The following is a 13609-nucleotide window of genomic DNA, read 5'->3' as shown; positions in this document are numbered from 1 at the left end:
GAAATTCAAATGTAATATTTTTTTATAATTAAGTGTAACAGTATTTATGGCCAGACTAAGTATAGCCTATGTCACTCAGTGAAGTTGCAGTCTTTCTAATGGTGGAAGAATTTTTGATATTAGTCCAGTGGCCTTTGCGCAAAATCGTTACAAACATACAAAAATACTAGTTTCATCTTTATAATAAAAGTATTGATATATATCAGTTGTTTGTAATTTAAATTTTTTATGTTTTGATAAAAAATAGCCTTTTTCGCTGTGGCCCTATATGGTTGCATGAATGAGAAATAAACAAATAGCTTTCAAATTAATTTTTTGACAGTTGCAACACTTCTAACGTTCTTGAATAGCGCATACTAACTGATCCGATTTGTTTATATTTATATAAGTTTTAAACTTGGCTTTTGAATATAAATATTTAAAACTTGCAATATCTAGCAAAAACTGTTGATTTCAGACGGTTCGCGAACCTACCAACTTAAAAAAAAAATAACGTTTTTTTAACATGGGATTCAATATTATATTTTTATGATTGATAAAACATTTATTTAGACTTGAATAAAAATGTACGTTTTGAACGCATTGAATATAAACGTGATTTCTCTAAAGTACATCATAAAAGCAAATAAAGCATACCATAAAAGCGCATAAATTAACATAGTAGAGCAGTAGTAAGACTTACACTGCACTCCAATAAGCATTTTCTCGATACCCGATTTATAACACTCGAAAGAACGTTGAAAATCACCGACGTCCTCGCACCGCGCCGCCAAATTCAACAAGTACCCCGCCTCGAACACGTAACTGTCCTCCGTCCTTGTCCTACACTCAACGTTAGACAGGGACAGCATGCTGTACGAACTCCGCCGAGAGCGCCCGAACGAACCCAACGACGCCGCGTCGAAACTTCTAGAGTCCAGCTGTGACGTTGACGTTGTTAGACTCTTTTGCTCGTTCAAATCAACTGAATCGACCATATCTTTATCCGAATTTATATTTCTCGGCATCGTGTGATAATCATCGAATTTCGAAGTGGATGGCGCATCGAAATTAATCAAATCCGGCAGAACATTCTTTTTGACGAAGGATTTTGTCTTTCTTATTGTCACCTTATTCAATTCCTCGTATAGGTCACTACCTATGCTATCTAGCGAGTCTAGGGATTCGAAGCTGTTAGTATTAGACTTCTGTAAGGGTGACTGTCGTATTTCTATATCGGCCGCTTCGTAAATCGGTATCTGAGATACGTCCATCTGTGTGTTTGAGTTAATCGGACTTGTGTTAGTTGAATTCATATTTTGTGCTGAAATCAAAACCAAAGAATATTATAAAGTCGACTTGTTTATTAAACCAACAGAAACAATTATAAGCCTGTAAAGTTAAAAAAACACAACAATTACAATTACAGTACTTGAAAAATCTCAAAAAAGTCTAATATTTCAACTAAATACATTGAACTATATCCCACACTAGCGGTCCGCCCCGGCTTCGCCCGTGGTACGTATATAACCTAAAGCCTTCCTCAATAAATGAGCTATTTAACACTGAAATAATTTTTCAAATCGAACCAGTAGTTCCTGAGTGCGTTCAAACAAACAAACAAACAAACTCTTTAGCTTTATAATATTAGTATAGATATTAATTTTTCATTTATCCTTTCATTTACCACCCCATAATATAGAGAGGAACAAATTCTATGGCAACTTACTTTCAGGGCTTCTAGAGTCTTCATCTGAAGTCGGATATTCCAAGGGCGGAGTGTCTTCCACTGGCAAGTGTAAAGATGATCTGATTGCATTTATCACTCCTTTCGGCTCGGGGTCTGGATAACCTGACTGAAATACATATGTAGTACTGGTTAACATTAATCATATAATCGCAGATGCTGTAGAAAATAATCAATAAATAAATAAGTATTACTGGAATAATTTTTATTTCACAATTAACATATGCCCAAGACACTATACTTTATTCTCATTTATTAATGCTATTTTACGAAACAAAAAAGAAGTGGACAAGAAAAATCACATTTGTTTCTTGTTAGAAGTATAAGCATCACTACATAGTATAAAGCAAAGTCGCTTCCCGCATCTATATTATGTATGTATGCTTAGGTCTTTAAAACTATAGAATAAATTTGGATAGGAATTATTTAATAGATAGAGAGATTCAAGAGGAAGGTTTATATGTACAATAACATTTATTAATCTACACCGAATTTAACGCATGCGAGGCCGCGAGTAAAAGCTAGTTCTTTATAAAATATTAACTTGTATTTTAGATATATTGCTTTAACAGAGTGTATTTTCTTTTCAAGGTTCATACTGGTTTACTTATACTTCAATAAACTACTTCAATAAAAATTCGAAACACTCAAATAAATAAGTATTCATTAACAATGACTCAGATATACAAATTATACAGGTGTATTATTTATGTAATTGAATTCTTATTTTCCCTTATGCCAAAGCAAATTAAAAATATTGTTCACCCTAAAATATCTAAAATTCATACATACCTGTAGAAAGTTAACAAAATCTGTACTCGTGAATAACAACCGATGCTCGGCCACAAATTCTAATAAGTGCTTAATTGACTTTGCTCTTTCTTCTATCACCTGTGAATTATTATAACAATGGAATTTTTATTAGTTTACCTACATAAATTAAATTATAAAAAAATAGATTAAAGGTGCCACATGGGACACCAACTATCAAACGAAAAGAATCATCAAAATCAGTTAACCCAGTCAAAAGTTCTGAGCTAACAAACCCGAAAATAAATACAGTTGAATTGAGAAACTCTTCCCTTTTCTCGAAGTCGGTTAATTAAAATAGAAGTTAACATGACTGCAGATTATTAAATTAGAATTATGTTGAAAAAATCCCACTGAGGATTAAATAATTAATGATTTGAATATTGCATATATATCTTATATAAATAAAAATCAATTCGTCTCACTAAAAGTCGAGAAGGGTGGAGCCGATATTTATGATTTTTATAGTCCAGGGAAGGTTCAAAAGATAAAAAAGGTAAATGTTTCATACAAAATTGTTTTGGCGTTGCGTGGTTCGCTGGGTCAGCTCGTATATATAAAGCAAACTCACTTCTTGTTGAAATCGTTTGAAATAGCTGCTCTTAGCGAGTGCAGGGAAGGCACCTCGTAAATGCAAACCAGTGTGCAATGTCTTCATCGATTTGTGCAACTGTTGGATGTCACTGTATCGCTTCCAAACAGATACCACCGTTACAGCTTCTGGAGAATCCAGGGGAAATAGCTGAAATTAATATGATACTGTTTATAATAAGATATAATATAAATTTCACTTAAATCACACAATATTCCGTAGTTAACAATGGTTCAAAGCAAATTACAAAAATTGTATATTTTATGTGTAACTAAAAAATAAAAAAAAAAATTGACACAAGCTGAAAAAAAATTCAAGATCAATTCAAATTCAAGTTATTTATTTCAACCACTTGTCTGACTGATCCCAACAAACAATTTTATTACAATATTTTTAGCAAACTCAGAAATAAAAAGATTTAAATAAGAATTAAATATGAGATGGTTTTAAAGTTGTAATATAAAAATAAAAACTCACCTCTCATATAATACTTTTTTATATGTATTTTTAATTTTAAAAATATGTTTATCACTTATATATCACATAAACTCCATCAGAAATGCAATTATTATTAACTGCCTACTAAAGTATATTATTTAAGACTGTTGCATTTTAAGAAGTACTAACCAGATATATAATAACAGCTTATCTAGAAATTTGAAATGTGTAATTGTATAACTATATATTTTTGTACTGGTATCAGTATACCACTTACAATAATTATATTACACACTTATATCATTAGTCACAGCTTTGCTTTACTATCCTACCAATTGCAATGAAATTTGGTACGTAGATAGCTGGACAACTGGAATAACATATAGGCAAATTTTGTCGTGATATTCCTATGAGATACGGACTTATGTGGGTGACACAGCGGGGCACAGCTAGTATTACTACATATATTTATCATTACAGTGCCTATGATCTTTGGCTCTGGAATTGTGCAGTATGTAACACCAAATATGGTCACATAAAGTTACTAATGTTTTTAATCTAAATTAATATGACTTAGGACGAAAATAAAAAAAATATATAACTGATGAAAGGATTTGTATTTATATTAATTAGTTTTTATTTTATCTATTAGAAACTCAAAAGAAGTTATATCTATCCTTTTATTAATAACCTTACTAATATTATTAATATGAAAGTTTTTTTCTTATCTTTCTTTCATGCTGCAACATACATATTTTATGATACAATTTTTGTGTCTGTGTCTGTAGGGAAGTATCTGATTTTCATAGGAACTTCACTATGCAAACACAGAAAGCTAGTAAAAATAATAAAACTCATAGAATTAAAAATAACAAATTATGAGACTTTAAGAATACCAATGAGTAACAAGGAAAGAGTTTTTGCTATCAGTCCATATATTGTGCAATCAGCAATGTTAGGAACTTATGTATATGTACCTTACACAATTTACATATTGTTTTTTTTAAACCAATTCATGTAACAAGGAAACTAGGTAGTATATTCAACACATGGTGAATAAATGAATACCTGCGATACAAAATTATATTACTTTGACCTTAATTCGCTGTTAATTATATTTATCTTTATACCTACTTCTTTCACTAACTAAATGCACTCTTCAAGCATATGTAACACGATTTTAGAAAATAAGATAATGAAATATATGTACTAAGGAATACAGGAATATAAAATACTTACAACAGATGTGATTTTATATAGAGTAAATCCATTCTTATGTTTAGCCGTCTCGTCTACTGAAAATCGCCGCACCCACTTATCTCTCATAGACATTTTAATAAACACACTAATTTCTTACAATACTTAAGTTTAATCAATGTAGTACACGCCTCTTAAGTATCAAATGATTTGAAACTACATAATTAAAGTTTATCTCATGAAATAAGTTATTGATTGTACACATACACAAGCAATCGCATACAATTTTATTGACGAACGACGTTTCAATGTGTCAGTGTCATGTTGAAATACTACACTATGATTTTGACAGTTAAAGAATGACATGTTTAAATAGATAATCGTATCTTAGGTAGGTACCTAGGTATTCTAAAAATGACTAAATAATTGCACTGAAATAAAATTCAGGTACTAGAAAAAAATACATTTACACAAAAAGAAATTCGTTGCTTTTTGTACAAATATGCCTTTCATGCTTAAAATTTTTAATACCGTTTCCTTTCAAAAGATGGCAAAAAATACAAACGACACACTTGTAAACGTGGTAGTTATTTAAAATCTTTTAAAATGTTTGTAGCTTGGTTGTATTTAATATTTTTTAAATTATTTTTTAAAAAACAAATTGTTTTTTAAAGAAGTATTTTTATAAATTTTACCTTTAAATTAAATAATTCAATCAAATCATACCTATCAAAACACCTGTAATTCACAATACCCCCTCTCTCTCACACGCAAACGAAAGGCGCGGGAGGCCGTGTCTTGTTATGAGCTCACGACTCACGAGTACTAGTTTATTTCGTTAGTTGAGTGTCGTGTTTCAACGTCCTCGAACCGTCCATTGCAATTTGTACTTAACATGTGGAACAAATAAATTCTTAACGACGGTTCTGAAAAAATGTGTCAATAGTGTTGTGTATACGTAAAAACTATCGATATGGGTTCAAAAATCGAATACGTCGATTCGTCACATTTATACGCTACAAACTACGTCCGTAATTCGAAAGCTATTGGAGTGCTTTGGGCAATATTCACGATTTGCTATGCGATTATAAGCGTTGTTGCGTTTGTGACACCGGAATGGATTGGCGATCTTGAGACAGAGTATCCTAGAAAGTTTGGTCTGTGGCAGACATGTAGGGCGGACGAGGTCGTTGAAGATTGTAAAGGAAGATTGGACGATTTTATGTCGATAAATGGATTTGTTTTCAAAGTGACCACAGTGCTTGTTGCAGTATCAGTAGCTTTGGCTCTGTTTACAATATGTTCACTGCTGTTGTTTTTCTTCTGTCAATCGACGACCGTGTTCCACATATGCGGCTGGTTACAACTTTTATCAGGTAAACATTTTAAAGCTTTATTGAAAGTAAATAGATAATAGGTACTAATAACTGCCATGTAAGATTTTTTCACTTTTCTGAAGAATATATAAATACCACTTATTTTGATCCCACAAAAGTAGTTGTGTGACCTATCACTTAGTGGTATGAAAGATAGTTTACAACTTTGTTCTCGGACGTACGTAAAATATGCAAAAAAAATTGTACAAATCAGTCAAGCGAGGCATCTAAAACTTTGACACGACAGTTATAAGATTGTGTTTAACAATTGAAATATTTATATTTCGATTGTTATCTAATCTAGTACGGCACGCATAAAAATGCTTTGAAATTATACTTTATAAGACCTTGAAAAAAAGCTTTTTTAATAAAGCTTTGAGTTTTTTTATTTTTAAATACGATGAAAACGTCGCTTATTAAATTGAAAGTTGCACTACATTGCTATGTATAGGCATTTGACCTTAAGCTCACATCAGATTACATTACGTACCTATTGTACATTTCAATCAAAAATATATACGTATATAACAAAACAGAAAATATGCTATTTTCTGTACGTTTAATACTTTATAGAAAGAGTAATCGCTATAAAAAAACGGATGTTGTGCAGACCCAATATCAATAATTAATTAAGACATTTTTTTGTGACTACTGACTGTACCCATACATGGAACCGAGGATTAAAAAAAGAAATTCGCTAATATCTTACTAAATGAGTCGTTTTGTCATTTGATAGGTTTATAAAACTGAAGCTGAGGGTTCTTAATTTGTAGATTTTTGGTAAAAAAAATTAATATCAAGTCGTAAAAGAAAACATATTGACTTTTCTTCAAATACACGAAGTACAAAATTTTGCAGCAAACGCGAGCGAAGCTGCGGGCAGAAAACTAGTACGTAATATTGTAATAGTAAAAATTATTAACAATCTAACGTTTCCCAAATAAACCGGCTTCCGACATTTCTTAATACCTAGGTAAACTGTTTTAATAATTATGTAATAAATGAGAGGTCACTTAGTTAATTAATCGCTACTCATTAACAAAATAATTTCGTTAGTCATCACATCATGTAACCTTATTAAGCATAATAACTATTCTTAATTAAATGACCTTTCTCAAAAAATTATTTACCGCACAAAACTGTTGAACTGAAAGATAGATTCTAATGAGTTTTTCGGTATTATTTATCAATGGTTGAGTATATAAAGAAATCGTGGTGGATACCGGTTGCAAGGCAGGTGCAGTAACATCCTGCGTAGACGCAGGTGCTAGGCTTGCAAATTACAACAGATCCTTTGATATCCGCTGTCAGCGGATGTCAAAAACATTACAAGTAGAGTAGTTATATAGTTCAAGTAGTTGTAAATATAAAATATGTTTTACACTTATTATGTTAATATTCCACGTGAATATTAAAATACACACGAAAAGATGATCTACGAACGCGGCAACCCTCATTATAAAAAAAAAATATATGGAATGTCTAGTTAGTTTTTTAGATAGCCCGTAGATATTATGGAATTCATAATATCTACGGGCAAAACAATCCCAAACGTTTGAAATCGCAGCCCAACCCAGCGCACCTAGGCACCCTATAACTTTTGATACAAGATCTTGTAATTGAGGCTAACAGTATGAGAGATCCGGCACAGTGAAGCCTACAAACATGACCTCATCGTACCGCTATCTGACCGGAAAAAACTCCACATACGCCACCGTCATTGATACGTTAGCTTCGAAAATTGAAATTTAACAATTAGAGCTGTGTTTTCGATACTTGGTTAAATTTTTTTTTATTGCTCTTATTGAGTTAGTAAGGATAGAAGAATCGGCCGTTGAATGGATTTTTGAGATTTAATTTCTGTTATTTTATGTTTATCCCGGTTCACAGTCTAAACAACTTGCAGATAGTAAGGATAAACAATTGATATATATGGAGTTGCGCTTCGTGTATATATTTTTTTTCTATTTAAAATTACACACTACTGTATTATTTTGAACCCGCGCCGTTCGGTTAATCTCACATATTTTCAAAACATTTCAAAATAATGTAACCTAAAACAAGCAATGGCCTAATACGCATAGTTTAAAAAGTACATTTATAAAAAAAATATTATAAATAATACACAACTAAATAGTTTTTTATTTTTCGATTTACTACTTAGTTCATTCAAAGAATACACCAGAGCCAGTAGATAGATAACAAGATATACTTGTTTTGTTACTTGTACATTAATACCGAAAACATTCTACGTTTTTACGTTATTTATTCAGTCATTAATACACTAAGTCAAAAACAATTGATCCACAAGGTAATTAATTTTTAAATAATTTTTCGCAACGCAAATTTTCGTAACAACCTTATTCAATGTGTATAAAATTTTAATATTTGGGATGTACATCGACGCCCACGTTACGTAAGTTGGATTTAATCCTGTTGTACCATCTAAAAGGGATTTACAATCTACGACAGTCTTCGTATTGGTCTTAATTTATTCTCTAACAGGATGCTAAAACTTCCCTAACCATGCACTTAAAATGTCAGAATGAAATCAACTTTTAATATCTACATAACATAAAGCAAGCAAAGGACCATTAATCATACAGCCCAATCTAATGTCAAAAATACTCTTGGTTGCATACCTTGAAAGCATATCAGTAAATGCTGTAATAGACAGGCTGGTAGATATTTTGGCTTTCCTTTCTACACTTATGATGTTTAACTTCATAACAAGTGTAATATGGTTATAATGTAGGTACTTAGCAGTTACATAACCCCAATCTGTCTTTACGAAACATCACATTTGATGATATAATTCGTCTATTCTTCGCGCAAATGAGAAAAGTAAAAGTTAAAATGGTAGAACTTTATTATGTCTACTCTTGATGTTTTTAGATAGCAATAAATAGATCGTGATTTGCCGCCACGTCGTGTTACACGTTATATATTGGAATTTTAATAGAATGTTCTCAGATAATTGTTTGTATTCTAATACGCTCAAACATAATAAACAGTATCCTAAGATTTAAGCGATAGTATATTTTTTCATGGACTCCACAACTATATATGATTAATATGTATTATTATAAGAAATTGAGAACTACGTTCATGCTCATTCATGCACTTTTTGGACTAAAATAAAATATAGTTGTAATTAATTTAAAAGGAAGTATTTTATCCATAGCAAATTGCGCAATTCATTCAAGTTGATACATTTCATCACTGTGCTATTATTGCAATTCACGCATTTAAATGAAACAAATAGAAAATAAAATTTTAATTGATCCAATTTATTATTAATTGAGAGTTTTACTGTGAATAATTGCTTCTAAACCCTTAAAAGGAAAGTGTACTTTCAATTTTACGCCTTTCGTTACAGTTCCGACGAAGTGATCATTGATATCATCTTAATAAATTGCCTTTTCTATTTTAAATACAGTTAAGAAAGATAAAATTATTTCCTCTGCGAATAGAATTTAGAAACACATTGATGAGTTTGCGCAATTACGTGTTAGTTAGTTATATATAATACTAAAGTTAGTTATATAAAAACTAATACTAAAGGACGGTACTTCACAGGTGTTTACTTTAATGACGACGACGATGATGAAGAATTAACGTAATGTGACATATAACGCAGAAAAATTCGAATTATACCAGAAAAAAATACTTGGTGTGCTTTAATTACTCATTTGAACATAAGTTGCAAATAAAATTGTATTTCCGGATACACCTGCAAAATAGGTTTACCTGCAAGAGAAAAAGAGGCTGACAGATTTAGAGATGTTCATCATGGATGGCGGTCCGATAGCCGAACAAAAAATAAATAACCAACCCCTACAAACATACAACAGATAATAAATAGCTGTGGACTTTCAAACTCTTGCTTTATAATTAACAGTAAATAGCTTGGCTAAAATTAATATTGCGATCTGTCAGATCATAGTATATTCGCAAAATCTCCACTTATGTTCAAGGTGACACTTACAAAATGATTTAATAGCAAGCAAGTTGCAACACACAAGATCACCTACTTCGAAAGTCGCTCCATTCGCTAGAAAACAAGTTAAACGAGTGCTTCTGGCGGAAAAATATCGGTAATCGTGTATAAGATATTTTGAAAATACAAAATTCACGACTTGACAAGAGCGAGCTCAAGCATATATTTCAAAATCGCCATGAACTTGAATTTACCCCGGCAGCAGCAGGCAAGAGTAGACGGATATAGCTTAAAATCCATTTTTCAGTAATAAACATAATCATAAATCTTTTAACGAGGTTTTAAGTGTTCAAATCGTATCAAAAATTCCATAAATAAATACTCAACTATGAAAAATATGTGTCAAACGAAATTGTCAATCAAATACTTTCGATCGTTTTCACTATTTTTTGTATTTATTAGATTTTTGATAAACTATTGAAAATGACAACTTTGACCACGTTTCCTGAAGACGACAGATGTCCAAAAGTGTGCACCGATATAGGAGCATTTAAAAAAGCCGACAAGACGCCGGAGCAAGCGCTTGAAGAAGTTAAAGCCGCAGCTGAAGAAAATGCCAAAGTTGAAACTAAAGTTGAACCACCGACGCAAGCTCCACCTCCACAAAACCCACCAGAGGTAATGAGACCACCACCTTCAGGCGACGAATATCTCCCTAACCTTAGACCTGGTCAAGATGGTAAGGTTGATTGGACGCCGCTCGGCGGAATGACTGGAACTAGACCTGGCGTAAACAAATACAGTATAAGTAGATATTCACTTAGTGAATGGCGAAAACACAACGAACACGTACTCGATCCAGAAATATTAACAGAGTCCAATATTGTCGAATACAACGCAAAAACTTCAATGATGCAAGCATTTGGAAATATAGACAAACAGCAAAGCGAAAATGCTAAAAGACTAAAACAGAAGGCTAGAGATATTTTCAGATGGAAAGTGGAAGTCGAGAAGGCTTGTAAAGCTATAACGGATGAAGTTGAACAATTAGAAATAGAACGACAGCGGTTGAAAGGCGCTTCCAGAGTCCTCATGCTGCCAGAATCCATTTCCAAAGAGTGTTTAGATCTTCGTTCCAATCGGTTCGAACCAGATTTAGTTGCAGATCTTGCTGAACAGGAACTAATCAAAGAAATGAACCTTGTAAGTGAAGTGAGAGCAACACTTAAAAATACGCTTAATCAGATAGAAGAACAATTGGCTATAAATAAAGCAGCTAAACATCGCATTGAATTCGATTGGTGCGATAAAACAATGGCCTATAACACAGAAACTACAAATTTAGGTCTTAACACCAAATCAAATACGATTTTATTTCGACCTGGATCAACTCGTTTTGGCGATTTCACGGCACCTCTTGAATATTGGGAATTTTTTTGTAGAGAAAATGTACAAAATTGCGAGGCGGCTAGGCAAAAGTCAGCAGATTTACGCGGAAGCCTTAACGCTATTCTTGTAAATGGCGGTAGGAAACTAAGAAATCAAGCTGACAAAACTGACATTGCTCTGGCTGAAACCGTAGCTATAACACAAGAACTTTGCACGAAACTAGAAGAAACACTTCGCAATACTCTACAGAGAATAGCCGATACAGAGTCTTTGATCGACAATTTACATGAATCTATACGTAAAATGGACGCAGCAATGAAGCTAGCACAAACTAGACTAGACAACAGAAACAATTGGAGACCTCACGGTGAAAATGTTCGCGATCAGCCTCACCTGGGTTTGATAGAAGAAGTGAAGAAGATCCACGAGACCGTGACCTCATTGTTGGGACAGTTAAGAAACGCTGAGAGGGTTCGACGAGATCTCTTGAACAAAAGAATCGAATTGGAAAGGGACATAGCATCCAAGAGGAAGACTTTAAACATTGATAGGGATCGATGTGGAATGGTAAGGTCCCATTATCCATCCGCTTCTGAATTAGCCGGATATTAAAACAAATTGTTTCCTGGACCGTCACATAATACGATTTAAAGCACAAATCTGCATCATGTATGCATTTGCATACATACACTGTTATTGTCTACTCGTAAATTAAAGTGGTCGTAATGTTTATGATTTTCAGCGTTTAATTCGTTTGCATAATGTCGTACTTTTACTTGTGTACTTCCTATCTCATAAACAACCCACATAAACTTTTCCAACTCACGTCCAATGTATTGTAGTTGCGACATAATCCAATGGAAACTACATCATACATGAGCTTTGAACGATCAGTACATTTTAATGGTGATTTAAGTTGTATCCAATCACGGATCTCAACTTTGTATTTCAAACTACTTCTTTCATAACTGAAGATGTAAATGAACTTTAAGGTTGCATAGTTTGAGGTGCTCCTTGATGAAATAATTATGCAAAAGTTTCGTAACATACTCGCGATCGAAATAAACGTTATTTTAAACTTTTGCAATAAATAGCTTTGCCTGCTCCATAATGAAGAATAACATTTTCTCTCGCCTTATTTGCCGATTCCATCAAATAAGAAAACAAACTTTTTTTTATTTGAATTTTTATTTACGGAATGAAAATCAGGAAATAATAATGTTTTTCGAAAATGCATAATTCAATTTACAGTTGAATAAAAAATACATTAGAATAAATAACGATAATGCTGTTATCCAACTTTTTTTTTAATCGGAGCATGATTTTAATTCGTTGAATCACCATATTGATAATTGAATTCTATATGTATTTCATAAATTATTTAATTTGTACCCGGCAAATACTTAAATTATAGTAGCTTGCTATTCAATTAGCATCCTGAATGACTAATAGTATATTATAATTTATAAACTTTATGATTTTGAAAACAGCTTTTATAAATTTATTGAAGTGAAATTCATTTTATTTAAAAATAAATAAAGAACTTTCCAACCTGCCCACTTTATCTATTCCTCATTAAAATAGATAGTCTAAAAGCACTCCCACATGCATTCAAGCGTTATCACATTAGCAGCCAATGGTATCATACAGCGAATTCACATCATTACAATTCATAGTAACAGTATACAACCCGTTAGTCCTTGGGACTTTCGTGCTAAATATTCGCTTAAAACAATACGTCATTATAGCCATGGTCCCACGGAGATGGGAACGTGAAACAAAGAACGACCTCTATGATTGGCTAACATGGGAAGACACGGTGGTGCGGGAGCGTATATAACTAGATGGAAATAATGTTTTCTGGAGTCAAGTGAATCTAAAGGTAACCTGTCAAAAATAGAACAACGAAGACCGTAATTTGCGTTATTTATTTATTTTATTTTATTCATAAAGGTACCTTACAGTTATTAATAAGATAATTATTCTAATTACAAATGAGATACGCCAATTATAAGGCACACCAATAACAGAAAAATTCTGTACAAAAACTATGCAAAAACTACAACTACAACTACAACTTATGTAAAATAAAGAGTTACAGGTAAACTTAAATACAATTACTTATTTACAAACAATATAAC

At 32.3% G+C, this 13609-nt stretch overlaps 3 protein-coding genes across 4 annotated transcripts in view; 2 read left to right on the top strand and 1 right to left on the bottom strand.

Annotated features, from left to right (window-relative positions):
- The window catches only part of LOC119836724, a 14566-nt gene extending 8990 nt beyond the window's left edge, over positions 1 to 5576 (bottom strand). The window contains exons 1-5 of one of the 2 annotated variants that reach the window (XM_038362162.1): positions 5490 to 5576; positions 3108 to 3278; positions 2519 to 2617; positions 1709 to 1835; positions 683 to 1303 (exon numbers count right to left, since the gene is read on the bottom strand). In XM_038362162.1, the coding sequence (XP_038218090.1) occupies positions 683 to 1303; positions 1709 to 1835; positions 2519 to 2617; positions 3108 to 3194 (934 nt within the window). In that variant the 5' untranslated portion in view covers positions 3195 to 3278; positions 5490 to 5576. Of the gene's footprint in view, positions 1 to 682; positions 1304 to 1708; positions 1836 to 2518; positions 2618 to 3107; positions 3279 to 4805; positions 5061 to 5489 lie in introns of those variants that run through there. The other variant, XM_038362161.1, reaches the window with a different exon arrangement.
- A 7-nt stretch (positions 5577 to 5583) lies between these two features.
- LOC119836726 (LHFPL tetraspan subfamily member 3 protein) overlaps positions 5584 to 13609 on the top strand; it is a 20835-nt gene continuing 12809 nt past the window's right edge. The window contains exon 1 of the mRNA XM_038362164.1: positions 5584 to 6139. Within this exon, the coding sequence (XP_038218092.1) occupies positions 5737 to 6139 (403 nt within the window). The 5' untranslated portion in view covers positions 5584 to 5736. The remainder of the gene's footprint in view (positions 6140 to 13609) is intronic.
- LOC119836769 (tektin-4) lies at positions 10563 to 12515 on the top strand. Its single transcript, XM_038362227.1, has one exon. The coding sequence runs from the start codon at positions 10563 to 10565 to the stop codon at positions 12078 to 12080; it is 1518 nt and encodes a 505-aa protein (XP_038218155.1). The 3' UTR covers positions 12081 to 12515.

The sequence above is a fragment of the Zerene cesonia genome, chromosome 25, assembly GCF_012273895.1.
Source record: "Zerene cesonia ecotype Mississippi chromosome 25, Zerene_cesonia_1.1, whole genome shotgun sequence".
Classification (NCBI taxonomy): Eukaryota; Metazoa; Arthropoda; class Insecta; order Lepidoptera; family Pieridae; genus Zerene; species Zerene cesonia.
Note: the sequence above shows the minus strand (reverse complement) of the source record. Positions and strands in the feature narration are given on the sequence as shown.